This window comes from Doryrhamphus excisus, chromosome 3 (genome assembly GCF_030265055.1).
Source record: "Doryrhamphus excisus isolate RoL2022-K1 chromosome 3, RoL_Dexc_1.0, whole genome shotgun sequence".
NCBI lineage: Eukaryota > Metazoa > Chordata > Actinopteri > Syngnathiformes > Syngnathidae > Doryrhamphus > Doryrhamphus excisus.
In genome coordinates, this window is record NC_080468.1 from 4772301 (window position 1) to 4790641 (window position 18341).

The window sequence follows — 18341 nt, forward strand, 5'->3', positions numbered from 1 at the left end:
TTGACGGTGATTCAGCCTAACTTTTATACTCATATTCCAGACCGTAACCGATATCAATCCGATCCGATATCAGCACAAATCCTACATACTTGGATGGATTCTCATGCTATTTTTTATGTGCTGCTTTAGATGAACAATGGGGTTGGTCGTGTTGAACTTCCCTGGTTCTGCGCCACCACAGAGGACTTGTGCATGGCGGTTCCTGCAATGTGCGATAAATACTTCCACGCACTTTGGCCGCACAGCCGATATCGGTCCGGCTTCTTAATACTTTCTTAGCACTGTTATTGTGATCAGTTAGCATGTTAGATCCGACACTAGAAGTGCTGGAGTGAAGTCTGAAATGAGCTGCTTTTATCGCTGCTATTGCTGATATCGGACCAATATCCGGTATCACTATTGAATCAGGATACCCTTAGTTACAGTGGGTCTTTTGTAGAGCACATTGAGCTGTGTGAGAAATTTCAAGTCCATGCAACATATAGTGCTTAATAAAAGCGCCAGTGTGTATTTGTCCGAAAAATAACACAATAGGGGGGCTGCATTTTCATCCTTTTGTATGCAGCAGTTCAGGCGTAGAACACTTACACCAGGGGGTGCTAGTTTATTTTTCATGATGATATGCATATGCCAGCTACGATTAAAAGCCCCCTCCCTTCCTTATATGTTTAACAACTTCTGTAAATGAGACGTCGCCGACCAGATTTATGATCCATGTAAATGGTGGGCCATGTTTGTCTTCTTCCTCATTGTCGCGGTGCAGCCATTACGCACCCTCATAATTCCCTTTTTATTATGTTGTTTTAATTAAGGAAAATCATATTTAGTGCATTCCTCACCGATAGCTCCTCTGCTGGCTTTCTAGGCGTGTTAATTTATTTCTAATCAAGAACTTGTTGATGGGGAGCTTGCGGATAAACATGGTCAGCAGGTTAATGTTCACCATCATGTGACGAGGTGATTTTTCCTCCGCTAGCCGCATGCCACCTGCAACCACAGAGTAATAACAGAAGCTCTAATGGCCTCTTTACAGGCTTCTCATTGCAGGTCCTGGTGATACCTTTGGGCACATTGTTCATGCAAAGATTTACTGTGACTAGGAGAAAGAAAAAAAAAACACTTACATGCATCAAAATTGCTTTGGAGTGCAATTGCCGCACTGTTAGGAAATAATAGCAGCGCTGCATTAGGTGACAAGATGTAAGGTTCTTTAGTGTGTGTAGTGTTACAGTTACAGTAGTGCATTCATGTGCGCAAGGGAATTACATTTGTTTTCCCTTCTCTACTCATCAGTTTAGGAAGTCAGCCATCCTCTGCTTTTTTAATCTCCATAATGAAAATCTTTTAATGCCTCCAATTTATTGCCTGGGCAGCCAACAGAGTAATTAGCTTTGTTCATTTTTTTTTCTTTAAAGGATAAAAAACACCATTAAAACTGGAGTCAGGGCAAATCATAGTAGAAGCTTGAGCAGGTCCACATCACATTTGTTTGAATTTAAAAGCAATTTCTTTGATGGAGGAATGGATTATAAACTGTTGCGCAATTAGCAAGTCATACAGAGTTAATTTCATGCAAATACATTTATGTACATGGATGGCAATAATGAAAATAGAATGGATCTGTTCTGTTTTTTGTTTTTTTTTCGTTTTTTTTAATGTATCCTCTAAATTTTAGACACTTTATGACCATATTTTTTTATTGCAACCCCCCACCTGTGCTCTGCGATGCCCCACCCACATAAAGACCTCCGCTCTCGTCAGTCTAAATAAAGAGGCTTTTGGAGCCTTTGTTATTGATTCCTGTAGTCGATTGCACAAACTGAATCAGATAATTGAAGTCGGTGTCGAGCTAATTGGATTATTGCTTTGCTCCCGAAGATACACTTGTGCACGGGGGTGGGGGGTATGGGTGCTACATTAGTAACATCTGTCACAGATGTGTCATTTAACAGCGTCATCACTGTGCCAAGGAAGAAGCATTGATTATAAACTGTAGCGATTGCTGTCAATTAACAAGTCATACAGAGTTAATTTCATGTGAATAGATTGGAGAACATGTTTGAGCGAGGACTAAACTTGTAAGAGCCTCTTTGGAATCAATTTCCAACAACCTGGCGCCTCATTTCCTCCATTTGCCCCTTCATGCTTTATGTAAATGAAACCACGCTTTTGCAAAGACATAATTAGGTAATTACAAATCATTTGGCTACGAGCTGAAGTGTGCGTTACACAATATACAGTACCCTGCTAATGGATGGCACCATGAGCAACAGACGCTACAGCACAGCATGTGTTCCAACATATGTGCCGTCACTATCTCTTGTTTGGCGGAGACAGGTGACATTTATATTCACCTCCTTTAGATGTAAAGGGGGGGATGTTTAATACATATATATCTTCCCCTCCCTATTTGTTTTTATTGAGCAGTGTTTTCAAAGTGTGAGGCACGAGGAGACTTCAAGAGGCGTGCATTGGCTGGAGAAAAATAAAGAAATATTTTTATATCCACATATGAGAAAGATACAGTGAAAGAGCTCCAGAAAATATTATTTTTGTGGTGGAGGGATCTTTTAACGAGACAAACAGTTTTTGGATATTTTCCTAACCTGCTAAGCAATTTTTTTGCTACTGTATGCCTTTTAGGTCCTTTGGGAAGAGAGTAGACACATTTTGGGATGAGCAGAAAAAAACAAAAAAAAGCATGAAACTGTACTATGGCGTGAATGAATGAATTCATATAAACATGTGGTGTTTTTTTTTTTTTTTTTTTCAGAACAAGAGGATTCCTTTGAGTTCATCATCGTCTCTTTGACTGGACAGACGTGGAACTTCGAAGCATCCACCTACGAGGAGCGTGAGCTATGGGTGCAGGCCATTGAGAGTCAAATCTTTGCTAGTCTGCAATCTTGTGAGAGCATCAAAAACAAGGTATGCGGCCTGCGTTCATTTGACACTGTCTTTCAAAACTACATTGCGCCCTCTACCTACACCTCCAACCCCCCGCGCCCCCATCCAAGCTGTCACACACGGAAGGCTGTCAGACAGGTGCACTGCAGTGTAGTGTGAAGGGGGAATGTCTTATTGGAAGTGACAGGCATCACAGATAAAACCCGGCTTGTGTCAGCCTGCTGAACAGACTCCGCCTCATTTTCATACACAGTCCCCCCCCCACCCCCAACACCACTCTCTGTGATTGGGGTGCATTTATAACTGTTTGCCCTCTCTCCCCGCTGATTAGTTCTCTATGACTCATTCTCTCCCTCATTCACCACAGTCTCGATTAGGCAGCCAAAGTGATGCCATGGCCATTCAGTCTATACGCAACGTGAGGGGAAACAGCTTCTGTGTGGACTGTGATGCAGCAAGTGAGTACACATTCTCAACTTATATGTTCCTCGCACTGGACACACAAAAAAATCTGTGATTTGGAACCAGCTTTTCAGCATGATGTGGCATTCCAAAACATCAGTAATATACACCCAGGGTGTCTAAAGTGCGGCCCAGAGGCCAACTCAAGCCCCTGCCTGTGTTTTATTGGCGCATGGCACATTTTAAAAATGAAAACAATATAACAAGAAAACTACAAAAAAAACGACCGTAAAAAAGGAAGACATTTGCAGTAATTTTACAGGAATAAAGTCTAAATATTAAGAGAAAAAAGAAAATATACGAAAATAATGTAATTTTAGCAGTATCTTGTTGAAGTATTTAAAAAAAAATATTGAGAGAAACAAAACGCAAGAAAATATATTGGGGGAAAATCAGGTTTGAGGGAAAAGTTATAGTGTTATGCAAGTAAAGTCATACTTACAAGAAGAACATTTACAAGAAGAAAGGAGAAATAGTTGGGAAAATTATTATTAATGTAATTTTGCAAAAATAAAGTAAACATGTTGAGAAAAAAGTGGCATTCTAACGAGAAAAAGATTTTAGGAGAATAAACTCATAATATTGTGTGGAAAAATGTCATTTATTTTATTAGCATGGAGTTGAAATATTAAAAGCCTTAACATTATGAGATAAACAGATTGGGGAAAACTTATATATATTAGATTATTTGAGACGAAAGTTGATGTTAAAAAGAAGGTTTGGGCACCCCTGATATACACAAACCTAATCTATTCCACAATGGCATTGGGCCTCGGTCTTGGAAAGAATTTGAAGTAATAGAGCAGAGTAATGAAGTGAAGTAATATAAAGGGTAAAACACACTTACATACTGTACATTAACCTTGACATGTGGTGATGCTGGAGTTTTCTCTCATCACACCCCATGTGGGACCTGTTTTTTTTTTGAGAATGTGTCACTAAAAAGCCAAAGAAAAAGCAAAAGAGCGGCAGTGTGCTTGCTAAGCTGACCTCAGGTGTGTTCTGCTGACTTCTCACGTGACACCAGTTCAGAATATGTAGTTGTACGCAACTTTTTTCCAGAACTCTTGAGATTCCACAGTTGTAAAATGTTCTTCCAATCTGATTTTCAAGAATGTCAATATTCATGATGATCTTTATCCTCCATTGCACAGATCCAGACTGGGCCAGTCTGAATCTAGGCGCCCTGATGTGCATCGAGTGCTCGGGCATCCACAGGAACCTGGGCACCCACCTGTCTCGTGTGCGCTCTTTGGACCTGGATGACTGGCCTGTGGAGCTCAGCATGGTGATGACGGCCATTGGGAACTCCATGGCCAACAGCATTTGGGAGGGCGCCCTGGAAGGCTACAGTAGGCCAGGCAGCGATAGCGCCAGGTGAGGTTTTTGTTAATATCATTAATGTAACAATGATTGTATAATTGTATTATTATAAGGGTCGGCTTAAGATGACAACCACCTCCAGTATTATCTTATCATTTTATTATTTATATGTATAATATTTTCCCATCATTCACAGACCCGCTATAATTCATGCTAAACTCCACTGTGACATCATTTAGCACTTTCCTGCTAAATGTGTTGACTAGCTCCAAGTCCATTAAGTTCCCCACTTCACATGTAAGCGTTAATCATGGAAGAGATCAGATAATGTAACCCTCCTCCACACCAACCGGCAGTAAAGTAACTCCACGTTCCTCTTCTCCTTCTGGAGATCCGCTAGGAGGATTGTTTGTCTCGCGGTGACAGGTGAGGCCTGGCGTTCCAGGCTGACTAATGGCCTGCTTGTGTGGCTGTGCAGGTAATTAAGCTCACCATTATGGTTAAACCCTAACCCCGAGAGCCAGGCCCTGGGGCCCCAAACAGGCCCTGTCACATATCCATCACCGGGGACCGGGTCATCGCTCTGTCTGTCACAGCCGAGACTGTCTGAAGGTGCTGCTGGCGTTTGGAATTGAAGAAAACTGACAAGTTTAGTTTACTTTTTGTGTCTCAAAAATATTTAGTTAACATCAATACTTTACATGGACAGATGTGTAAAAAAAAAACAAAAAAAAAACATGTCTTTACCCTGATGCAGTAATTACGAAGTCCTACATTACTGCATACATTCCAATAGTATAATGATGTAAATAATGCAAAATATTAGTTTGGATCGTTGCTTAGGATGGATAGGTACAACGTATAGATTGAATGTATTGGTTTATAAATCATAGTCTATATCATATATTTATATTTTCTGTAAATGTTCTTGTCCATCTTTCACAAAAGATACACTAAAGATAAATATTAAATTTTAAAGACGTTACGGTTTGGGATAAATATTGCCTATTTGCGTATTTGTTGTTTTTAATTCATGGAGCTTATTGAGCATATGGGTCTGTATTTTGGGATAAAACATGCTTTCTGATTGAGAAACATAGTTTGAATGCAACACAACACTTTCTGGAATTCCTTCTGCAGCCACTTCTGCACTGAATGATGGCCTACAGTTATTTATTGAATGCTTTCTGCTCTAAAGTGCTCAATGAAAGATTATTGATGTTGATTCCTCTCGCTACCACTGTCAGTCCTCCTTGTGTCGCCTCGGGAAGGAAGCTCCTTCATTGTCTTAAGAAAAAGAAAAAAAAACGATCTTATCCCGGAGCAGCATCTCCATTATTTTTCTCTGTCAAACAATAAATCTCATTTGTGGCATAAGTAATCTTCAGACAAAGAGCAGCGCCTGTAAAGTATCACACATGGCCACTGGTTAGTGCGAAGCAGAGTGATAATGTAGGCTGGTGGTGTCAACATTATTCTCATATTGTGTTGCTTTATCATGAATGATGAATTATAAGCAACTTAATGGGATTCTTTCCCTTTTTCCACGCCATAAATCCTCACCTGTGTGGCATCGTTGCGATGATTCTTAATTGTGTCACACTGGTGACACGCAGCAGCTTTGTGATTGCACCCAACCCCACCACACACGTGGCTCCCAACTCCGCACTAAACATTAGTGACACCTCATCTAAACGACTCAGTAACTACTTGAATATCAACTCACTGTCTGATTGAATGTCTTCTGCAAGACTAGTTTTTACCCCGCAACCACTTTTTTTTTTTTTTTTTTTTTGTATTTTGACGATTTAACATAAATGCATTCATGCACAATACGGCTTTAGCTTATGATCTTCAGGATGGAGAGAACTCCAGTCATAGAAAGACAGGAATTACTGGTGTATATCAGACTGATTACCGGCACTATCGTTATGGGATGCATGTTTATTTGGATAAAACTATTGGCCATTCTACCTGCAGGGTATCCAGAAGTAGATTCATGAAGATGAGCAAGCGGCCATAAATTAATTAAAACTGTAATTTTGTATGTAACTTACTTAAGTACTAGTTACAGCGTGTGTCAGTGGAAGAAAATGTGCCATGCACTGCACAAGAATGCAGTGTGTGTCTCGTGCTGAGCAGATGAGTACTGTGTGTACCTGCTCAGCTCCACTGAGAAATACTAACATGACTTATTAGTTAACGTTTTACACCTTTACAAGCAGCAGCGCTCCAAAGAGGAGGGCCAACACCCATCCATCCATTTTCTATGCCGCTTATCCTCATTTGGGTCGCGGTGGTTTGTCATTCAGGTTTTCCCAAAATCACTTACTTTTACCCTTGTGACTTGACCGATGTCCTGCATTTTTGCCAGGACCAATCATCTGATGGGTGTCTCTCTCTTCTGTGAAGTCAGCAATATTGACAGAAGGGAGTTGTTCTTTTAATTAGCACCTGCTAGTCGTCATGTTTTGCACTTCACCTCTAATTGCTTGGCGAGTTTGTGTGAGAAAACAACAGCCACGACTTCACTGATACTGTGAGAGCAAAGTCTACACAGAGAAACACAGATAGCAGTTCTCATTTGGGGGGCGGTTTGGGCGGGGGGAGATGTCCTGGAGGGCGGAGAGACTGTGGATGGCTATCCCTCACTTGACGCGGTCCTCTCACTGTCACCCTCTGTGGGCTCCGTGCTCCCCTGGGGCCATGGGCAGGTAATAGTTCTGATGAGAGCCCTCCACTTTGTTTCAGAAATAATTTGCCACTCCTGCCGCCTGCAGGGGTCGTGTGGTAATAAAAATGAATCACACCGCTAACCTCTCCAAACTTGGGCCCCGCCCTCACGGCTTTGTTAACCCCTTCACCGTCACCTCTATCAGTTTTGAAAGAATTTGTCTTCTGCGTTCCAGTTTTGAATTTGGTAAAAAAGCTGCTTAGCAAACAGGAAGCAAAATGGTAAGCTAGTAGAACATACATCTGCAAGCTTAAATATATCATGCGGCATATCTCAGGGGCCAATACTGGGACCAAAACTGTTCAACATATATGTAGATGACGTCTGTAAAGTCACAAAAGACCTAAAGCTAGTATTATTTGCAGAGACTACTATTTTGTATTTTGTTCTGAAGAAAGCACACAAGAGCTAATTAAATAAATAAATAAATAAATTGTCACGCACTCTTCATTGCGTTGTGAGTACATTGTTTCCTCCTTTTGGACATGTGGAACTATGAATTGTACTATGCGATGTATTCCAATGTAACTTGTATGCATGTTCAAAGTAAATGGAACCATTAACATGAGTTAGAAGTCTCAGCAGCACTTTTCAAAGAGTCATTAATTAAGATGAATGAATGAGTCGCTGTCTAAATCCAAGCCACAGGTCAGTAATTAGCCCTGTGTGAGAGAACCACACTAATTACCCACATGCTACTGGGCTTCCGAGCCAGGTAGCAGTGGTACATTTTTATGTTTTTGACCTTAAGGATGTGAGAGAGAGTCCGACCCCCTCTCCAGTTTTTCAAATCCAGGGTTCATTGGGGGTTAACAGCATGAGCATTTAAGGGTGTTAGTCTTGCTCGCGCAAAAACACAGCCACTCCATCACGGAAGAGTGTGACAAGCTCATTAATGTCACAATATATTCAACTCATCCGTCTGCCTGCCCGAGGCTCCCAGATGCTCCTGCCTTTGCCGAGCTCCAAACACAACAACCGTTTGAATTTGCGGCACATACAGATAAATCTGTTCACTCTAAAGCAGGAACGCAACTGCTTCACCTGTGAAAACCTCTTAGGGTGGAGATATATGCGATCTCTCACCCTTTGCATTTCAGCAGCCATTTTTTTTATACTATATACCATGTCTTCTCAAGGAACACTACTATAGAGATAATCTTGTATAGCAGTATCGCTTTAGTCAACATACACCCGTTATTATCTAAATAGCTGGCAACACTTATTAGTTATTACTAAGATAATTGTGTCTAGCCTACACTGGCAACACTGGTGGAGTTGGTGGCTGTTAAACCTATTGCGCTCCTCCACCTTGCTTACCTCCTTAGTTATCGTTATCATGTATCCCAAGCGAGGGGATTCATGTTTTGTTTCAATGAACCGCAGCTCCCACTAGTGCTCCTCAGACCATAATGCAACTCTTGCTACTTGCCAGCAATTTAGACAGTAACTTATATGCTGTAATAAATATGTATTGCTATTGAAGTTATACAGTATATCCAAGTTCACTGTGAATAGTATACTTGGCTCTTGAGAAGATATACTGTAAGAGGCGTCCCATACAAATGGAAGCAGACTGTACTGTTGGACAGAAAGGACACTGTCGGCCTCATTTAGCACATTGGCTGGTGTCTTTACTGGATGTCTGGCCCTTAGCAACCTTTGATAGTTTGGGGCCCAGATTTCATTGGTGCATTTTCTTTTCTTCCTGTCGCTCCCTCTTGGCCCCCCGACTCTCCATGTGCCTTTCTGCCGCCGTCCCTCTTCACTGTCTGGCTGAAGCTGCTTGGCTGCATGGGAATGGACTCCTTACAAGTCAAGCCCACCCCAACTGTGAACTCTGTTCAGGCTGCTCAGTCAGTCATTGCGACACCACCACACCGCCCCCGCCCCTCTCAACAGTTCTCTTCTTCCTTGCGTCTATTTGATGTGTACACAGGAATAGAGGAGGAGCCAGGGAAGCTTTGATTGTTTAGAAAGATGGTGGGATGGACATCCTCTTCCTGTGGCCCAATGCACCTTTTTTTCCCCTCCTCCCCCCTTGGCTCCACCCCCACTGTCTCAGTTTCTCTTCCTATAAATTCCCGTTTGCCCTTTTTTGTCTTTTCAAGCTTGACTAATTATCCTTGTTTGTTCCTCTTTATTTGAATGCAGTCATGTGTTCTTGACTCCGTGGGCTGGCTGGAGGAGAATCATTCCGCCATTTGCCACTTAATTAAGTCAGGGTCAGGATCCATTGCTCAACAGAGAGCTGAAGGCAGCGAGCTCTTAATAGAATTATAAAAGAGGCCTTTCTCTTGGTGGGCTCTGCACACACAAATGAAAGGGGACACCGGTAGCTTAGGAGGAATCCCATTTCCACTTTAGATCCAGGCAGGTATTAGTTTTGTGGTGTTTACCCCAGTTTGGTTGACTTAAACAGCAATTACCAGGAGGTGGTGTTAACACACATCGGCATTTTTATTGAGAACTCGCAGCTCCCCTGTGTTCCCTCAGCAACAGCCAAAACGGGAAGAAGTATGCGCTTCAAGGCTGGCGTATAAAAGTAAACCACCAAGTCCAATTTCCTAAATGTGCCCCCATGCTGAGAAAATTCACTCCCCCCGTCTCCTCCCAGCCTGTCCTGTGCTGCCACTTTGACATGCTAAATCTGCTGATTTGATTTTTCTGCCTCCTGCCGTGAGGAAGTGTCTTTTTCAAAGGTCTGTCTCCCCCCCGACTGTCTAAAGCCAACCGCTGTTTGGATTGGTCTTCTATTCCAAACAAAAGACAGAAGCGGGATTACCATTTCACTTCCTTTCACATCCTACCTCTTAAGCGCTTTCAGCTTTTTCTGGGAGTTGAGCTCGTCCTCTCCCACTTTTTTTGCAACAAAAGTGTCCTCGGGGCTCCTTTCCGAGAGATCTTGACGTCCTTTTTAATGGCTGTCTTTTTGTTTCTAACTTTCTGCCTCATTTAGCTTCTTCCAATTCACTCCACAGATTGTCATTCACGGCCCTCGCCTGAAACTTTGCATCCCGCTGATTTACATTTGAGCCTAATCCCAAAGGTTGTAAATCATCTTCGACTTAATTTGTTGGCAAAGAAAGACAATCTCTCTCTCTCTCTGTCTCTCACCGGAAATAAGAGAGGAGGGCAGGACGACCCCTTCCTGTTCAAAGCGCTCCACTTGTTCTAAGACCAATTGATTTGCTAACAGTCTTGTTTTCACATTGTGACTGAGGAGGGATTGATGGTCTTACACCATAAAACTCTGCAATTGCCTGCCATTAGGGCCGTATTGTTGGACGCACAATGGCTTCATCCCAAAGAAAGGATCTTCTAATGCTTTAGTGAGGAGAACTGCATTCTCCTACGCATTTCCCCTTTGGGCCAAAACAAAAATGAAACCATATGCTTATAAACACTGCGGTGCTGCTTTATGAGCTTGCTGTTTTGTTTTTGTACTTCATCAATCTGTGAGGCTTCTTCCACTTCCAGTCCTTCCAAATGCTTAGCCTTGACACCTTACAGCCTTAACCTTAAGTGCTTACCATCGATAGAACCGCTGGCTTTCCTAATTATTCCGACAAACTTTGACAGTGAGGATTTAAACCCTGTAAGTCCACTTTGCACTTTTTTACTTTTACTTTACTTTTTAAAATTCTCAGGACAACCAAAGAGTTATTAATGAATTTAATTCATTTTTAACACAATAATTAAAACATGTTTTATAGAATGAGAATGAGAGGGACCCAAGTGGAAGAGTGAAGTAACAGGGAGAAGACATACGGAAGGTTCAGAATTTCAAGTACTTGGGGTCAACAGTTCAGAACAATGGAGATTGTGAGAAGGGTGAGAAGACGCGTGTGCAGGCAGGATGGAACGGGTGGAGAAAAGTGTCAGGTGTGATGTGTGATAGAAGAGTTTCAGCTAAAATGAAAGGAAAGGTATACAAAACTGTGGTGAGACCAGCCATGTTGTTTGGTCTAGAGACAGTGCCACTGAGGAAAAGACAGGAAGCAGAACTGGAGGTAGCAGAGATGAGGATGCTGAGGTTCTCATTGGGAGTGACCAGGATGGATAGGATCAGGAAGGAGTACATCAGAGGGACATTACATGTTCGAGGCCTTGGAGATAAAGTCAAAGAGGCCAGACTGAGATGGTTGGGACATGTCCAGAGGAGAGATAGTGAATATATTGGTAGAAGGATGCTGCCAGGTAGGAGGTGTAGAGGAAGACCAAAAAGGAGGTTTATGATGTAGTGAAGGGGGACATGAGGGTAGTTGGTGTGAGAGAGACAGATGCAGAAGACAGGCTTGGATGGAGGAGATTGATAGGGGAAAAGCCGAAAGAGAAGGAAGAAGTTTTATAGCGCCATATTTATTACAAGTAGTATATCTTCTTGGGTACAAGAAAAGTACTTCCCAAAATACCTACCTCCACTCAGTGCCATTTGTACAGGCAGGGTTATTGATTTTATTAAATCTTTGCTATAAAACTATTTTTATGGCTAGGGTAAAATAACTATAAATGTGACAGTATTATCAAATTAAAATAACAATTTTGAGGAAACACCAATTACTGTCTATGACTGTATATATGACAGTATATGATTTACAGTGGTCCATTGCTATATTGCGGTTTGAATTTTGCTCCCTCACAATAACGCCGTTTAAAAAAAAATAACAAATGATTGCTGTTTTGTGGTTAACTATGGCAAATTATTTGTCATAAAATATTGAAAGACGAGTTATATGTAGTATTCCAAAAATATCGGCATGCCAAAAATGCCAATGTTTTTGGCCATGGCTGTAGGTAGACAACGTTAGTTAGCTAACGTAGCTCCATGAAGGCATCAAAATATTCTAAGTGTGATGCAGTATAGATAGTGTAGCGTCTTGTATCTTTGAACGCAGTGACTAAATGTTCTGAGCAGGAGTGAAATAGAAAGTGAATGTCATCTCCACGTCGTAGCCGGTGATTCCCCCGAGAGTCTTGTCACCGCCGACTTGGCGGCACCTTGAACTTGCCCATACAAACCTCCTCCGCTCATGTCACTCATCCACAAATCCAAACAACGGTCCCCTCTTATCGCATGCCGCTTACGGGGTCATGGGGTCAGCGGCACAACGGGCATGCTCAGTCATTCACGTATTGATATTGATTTTTTATCTTTGGACGCTTTGTATGTGGCCACAGAATGGGGGTCAAGATGGGAGAGCAATAGATGGCGATAGAGGACGGAAGCCCCGTTCCTCTCTTGGCGACTATTCAGTGCCATCGATTGGACTGGAGGCCCGAGTCGCCTCAAGGGAGACAGCGAGACACGCTGCTTCTTTTGTGGGAGGGGATGCACAGTTTCAGACTGACAGGCGACAGTACTGATAAAAAAAAAAAAATTAAATGCCTCCCCTCTCACTTCTTCCTTCTTTCACGCATTATCCACAGCAGACGTTGAGCGTTGTAACCTTTACAAAGATGGCCTCACTCCTAATAGTGGAATATTATTGCTCTGTGATCTCTCCATTCCAATGTGGTTGTTGAACTGGCGGCTTTGCTCTGCAAAATGTCACTTCACGTCACTTAGTAGGTCCCTCGTGAGGCTAAATTGTCTTTAGAGCACTTCCTCTTTGCTCCAACTAAAACCACTTCATGAGTCCCCGATACAAGGAGGTCCTTAGTGTATGTGCCGGTTACTTTTCTACAATTGCAATAAAAGTCGAGTTTCAGTGTTAGTCAGAACTTATACCTGAATTAACACATAAATCACTCACACTGTACAACATATGTATAAAATACAGTAATAAAAAGACTAACTCCAATAAATAAATGAAACTAATAAAAGACATGGTTGTCTTGAAAACTGGAAAGGGCGTTGCAAAAGAGAGAGCCAGGCTAATTGGGTGAACTCACTATAATGAGACCACTACACTGCTTAGTTATTACTTAGATCACATTGTCAATACCGTCTTTATAGTATTTTTATGGAGCTTGGATGTTGATTTCTCCACATTAGTGTATATATCAGGGGTGTCAAACTGCAGGTTTTCTTTCCAGCTGGTCACTTAAGCGGGTGATTTTAATGATCAACATCTCCTTCAGGTTGAGGGAAAGAGGTCATCAATTAAATCACCTGCTGGAGAAACTGGTTGGACAGAAAACCTGCAGTGTCTCCGTCCATGGCAGCAGATTGACACATGTGACCTACTGTATTTGCATCTTTTGTACTGCACTGGACCCAATCTTTTGCATTAGGTACTGTTTTCACAAAAAGGCTAGAAATAAAAAATCTAAACACACACACTAACATTTGCTGACATTGGACACTGCATAGTTATACTGCACAGTCTCTACTTTACTTCTGCGGCCCTCAGTCTCCTATTGGATAAACTGTAGAACACAGGAAACCCTCTTGCCTCTACTGCACTCTACTGCCTACATCCTTACAACTGATGCCTTCAATGCAGCGTGCTTTTTGATACTATTTTTGTATGTGTGGAGAACATGGATTGGATTTAATGGTATCCTGTTAAAATTTGGTGGGGTAAAATAAGTTGTAAATTTGTGCATTTTGTGGATGCCCATTGGGATACATTGAGGGAGTCTACAACCTTGCATTGCTAGTTATGTTATGGCAGTACATTGTTTCTCCATGAGCTAACGTAATTACATGAAAGTGTTCTCTTACGTGATCTTAGCCTGACATTGTTGTCGCCCGTCATTGTGTCTCCACCCCAGGGAGGAGAAGGAGCGCTGGATCAGAGCCAAATATGAACAGAAGCTCTTCCTGGTAGGCCTGCCCCAGTCCGACGTGCCCCTGGGCCAGCAGCTCCTGCGGGCGGTGGTGGAAGATGACCTGAGGCTGGTGGTGGTCCTGCTGGCCCACGGCACCAAGGAAGAGGTCAACGAGACCTATGGCGATGGCGATGGCCGCACAGCGCTGCACCTGTCGTGCGCTATGGCCAACGTGGTCATCACGCAGCTGCTCATCTGGGTGAGTGAGCTTGTTGGACTTGACATTTTTTCATTGTTGGTCGACACCTAAACCTCATTAAAAAAACATTCTGACCAAAAATTGGCGTTACAGTTTGAACTACATTTCACGGTAGACTGATGGTAACATGACCGTTTTCCACATAAGATATCTTGTCAGTAGTGAAGGTATTTTACTGATCAAATAACGCCATAGCCTACACAGACGCTACATTTCTCCAGGTATTTCTACATTTTACATGCAGCCTCTGCGGTCGGCGCGGTAACCATGGTGATGACAGACGCTCCATCAAGTGACCAGTCCTGCTGCAGTAGAAGGGCAGAGAAGTGTAGAGCGACTTCATGTCGTGAATCTTGACAAGCTTCAATGCTGCTCATTTATAGTCGGGCTGTTAGCACAGTGTAGTAAGTTGTATTCTAATAGGTCTTTCATTCATTCATTTTCTCTCGCTTTTTCCTCACGAGGGTCGCGGGGGTCTTCGGGCGAGAGGCGGGGTACACCCTGGACTCGTTGCCAGCCAATCACAGGCCACATATAGACAAACAACCATTCACACTCACATTCATACCTATGGACAATTTGGAGTCGCCAATTAACCTAGCATGTTTTTGGAATGTGGGAGGAAACCGGAGTACCCGGAGAAAACCCACGCATGCACGGGGAGAACATGCAAACTCCACACAGAGATGGCGGAGGGTGGAATCGAACCCTGGTCCTCCTAGCTGTGAGGTCTGCACGCTAACCACTAGACCGCCATGCTGCCCTTAACATAGCTTAATAGGTTATAAAGCTTGATATGTTATTAATCATTTCTCGTGAAATTAATCTGCAGTTACATATCCGTCCTTTCCTCCAAACAGTACGGCGTGGATGTAAAGAGCCGGGATGCCCGCGGCCAGACGCCGCTGTCCTATGCCAGGCGAGCCGGCAGCCAGGAGTGTGCCGACATCTTGCTCCAACACGGCTGCCCCAACGACGCGGGCAGCCTGACGTCGACGCCCGCAGCGGGCAATATCAGCAACCGCAACGCCAACCCCAACATCAACAACAACGCCCAGTGTGAGCTCAACCGCAGCATCAGCATCATGTAGAGACGCAGACGCCAGAATCCGCCCTTTGTCTCGTCTGATAGACACTGTGTACGATGGACCGGTGATGGACTCTTTGGACTTTGTTTTGGTCTTGGAGCTTTAAATGTCAATTTGTTTGTTCCACTACCCATTGTTTCCTGTCATCGCCATCGTAGTAGTGTGCCATCGAAACGAAAGCTTGGCGTGAATCAAGAAAAATAACAGTGAAATACTTCCACTGCAGCGCTTCTTCTGCTATTCACACAGCAGTCAAAAGAAAGCAAATAATGGAGACATTTAATAGCACATAAAGGAGGTGATTGGGGGGCGTAGATGATGGCCATCCTCTACATAACGTGTTCGTGACTGACTGAAGGAATGAAGAGGCCACCGTGTTTTCCAACGACGGAGTAGCCTCTTCAATCATGATTCATTCACGCCGTTGATTGAACCTGTAGGTTTTGTGTCATTATGGCGTCTTTGTCGCAAGACGTGAGCCGATGCTACTTTGTGCTCGGTGTAATGACAGTGTGTGACCCACCGCATTTCACATGTACAGGCCGCTGTAAAAAGTAGTAAGCTCATCAGCTGTGTATTTTTAGCCTCATTAAAAACATAACGTGACCTCGTCTTTACGTCCGAACCACCTTTCCTGTCAGCCTACAAAGCAAAAAGATGTGTTCGAGTGACTTGAACGAGACGTTCAAGCACAAACCAAGCAATGTTGTGTATGAAATATGATGAATTGAAGAAGGAAGCAACAGTGTCCACTGTGACCATTAGTGCATTTTCCTCTGCATTCACTTGCCTTTTACCATGTTTTCATGGAGTTACCATGCTAGCATGTTTAACTCTGTTTAACAGTATTCTTTTCTTTTTTGCCAATCAATCAAAATCAACTATTATTTGGATTTCATCTCTAAGAATGGAAGACGTTAACACAAGAATTCAATAGGATTTTGTACAAAAACAGTTAGATGTAATTAGACGTTTTCCTCCAAAACAAAGCTGTTTCATGAAAAGCAAGTATCCCATTTCTGTCTTGGAAAAGTATTCAAATTTGTCAGATTCTTTTTCCCTGAAATGTAAATTTCACTGTACTTTTTTTCAAGAATGTTTTTTTCATCCAAAATATAAATTTTGATATATTTTTTTTCAGTTTAGATTTTTTTTTCTTTTTATTTGATTCATTTTTATTCTCACAATTTTGGAGTTGAAAATTCTAAAATCGGTTTCCAGATAAATCTTTTTTCATTGTACAAACCGAAACATTGTAGTCAGATTTATACGTTCATTATGAAAAACAAGTCAGATTTTTCTGATAATGTGAACGCCCACATAAAAAAAATCTGATTTTTAAAAATTCAAATCAGTTTATTTTGTGTGGTCTTTCACATAAATCTTGACAAAATTTGGAGATACGTGCTTTTCATCAGACTAGTGTTAACATGGCTGTTTCCAAAGATAAAAGTACGCCACTGGGTGACATGTTAAATGTGAGATTATAAAAATAAAAAAACGCCGGCAAACTGGTGCTTAAGAATGGGACAAATATTTTTAGCAGTGAACAGAGCCACAGTTGAACAAGCGTAACAATCTGGACAAGGCACTTCTTCGAAATTAAACATGATCATTCTGATCCTACCCGTCTTCCATACAGAGCTGAAGAGACTCTTGTGTGAACATGTCCCTCAGTATCTATCAGAGCCGCCACTGACTCCACCAGATTGCATTGTTCCACGTACTGTAACATTGTACTGTAATACTGGCCTTATTATTTGGGACTTGAGTTGTTTATTCTAAGTAGTGTAGATGCCAACATTCATGCGAGTAGTCGTCCCCCTTCAGCCTCAACATGAAGTCTTGTACATATTAGATGGAATTAACTGCTTTTGGCTCAGAAAGCCTCTTGAACCACAAGCCATATTTTTTTATATGTTTCTTTTGTTTGTTTCTCCATTTTGGTTGGAATGGTACTCGCCAGTGTTTTGGTCCCGACACGACCATCTTTGCTACTTGTGTATAATGATGTACATTTGACATATTTATAATGCAGTATGTAAATATTTTTATTTGGGTTCATTTTCTTGTTTGTTTTCCTATTTCTTTATGACGTTGAAGCAAAAAGCTAAAGAGTAACTTGTTGTGTGCTTGGCTGAGTGTTGACCCATTAATAATAAACATTCAATATAACCATGTCGCCTTCCCCTCATTCAGCCGCTGCTACGCTCCCTCCATCCACTATTCAACCCTGTCAACTGGTGTCACTTTTTTATGTTTGTCCATATGTGTTTCTTGATTAAAAATGAAAACAGGCATACAGGAATTTAGGATTTTTCAAACAAAACCATATACCTGTAACACAATTTTTATACTACATCATTATCTTTCCTGTGTAACTTTAAGCAGTATAAATTCAGTGTCCCAGGGGCCCTTTGCATGACAGTGATATTCAGACATCCCGGGTAAATGACACCAACCCTAACCAAAAGCATCTTGGTTTAATTGGTTGCACAAAACCCAAGCAAGGATGAACAGACATGGATTAATCATAGCAGGTGAAACCAATCCCAGATCAGTGCACTTCCTTAAATAGACCCCGCTATCAATCACACTGATTGACACTGATACACCATTGGTGTACTTTCCCCCGACAGAAGCAGAAAACCTCATGGAGACTTAAAAGGATGTAAAAGAGCAAAAAAATATATATAAATAAATGGGAAAAAAAGAGGCAATGCCACTACAGTCATAAAACAGAGAGAGCGTGGCAAAGTATCGCAGAGGCGGTCTGCAATACTTTGTGGTAAGTAGTACACAAATACACACTCACTGCTCTGCTGAACCATCATAACTAAAATCCAAATAC

The 18341-nt window shown here is 42.0% G+C and overlaps 1 protein-coding gene across 4 annotated transcripts in view; it reads left to right on the forward strand.

The window, feature by feature from the left end:
- agap3 (ArfGAP with GTPase domain, ankyrin repeat and PH domain 3) overlaps window positions 1-17665 on the forward strand; it is a 133775-nt gene extending 116110 nt beyond the window's left edge. For all 4 annotated transcript variants that reach the window (XM_058069016.1, XM_058069017.1, XM_058069015.1 and 1 more), the window contains 5 exons: window positions 2774-2928; window positions 3275-3365; window positions 4524-4746; window positions 14147-14402; window positions 15263-17665. In XM_058069016.1, coding sequence (XP_057924999.1) covers window positions 2774-2928; window positions 3275-3365; window positions 4524-4746; window positions 14147-14402; window positions 15263-15493 — 956 coding nt within the window. In that variant the 3' untranslated portion in view covers window positions 15494-17665. The remainder of the gene's footprint in view (window positions 1-2773; window positions 2929-3274; window positions 3366-4523; window positions 4747-14146; window positions 14403-15262) is intronic.
- The last annotated feature ends 676 nt before the right edge of the window (window positions 17666-18341 follow it).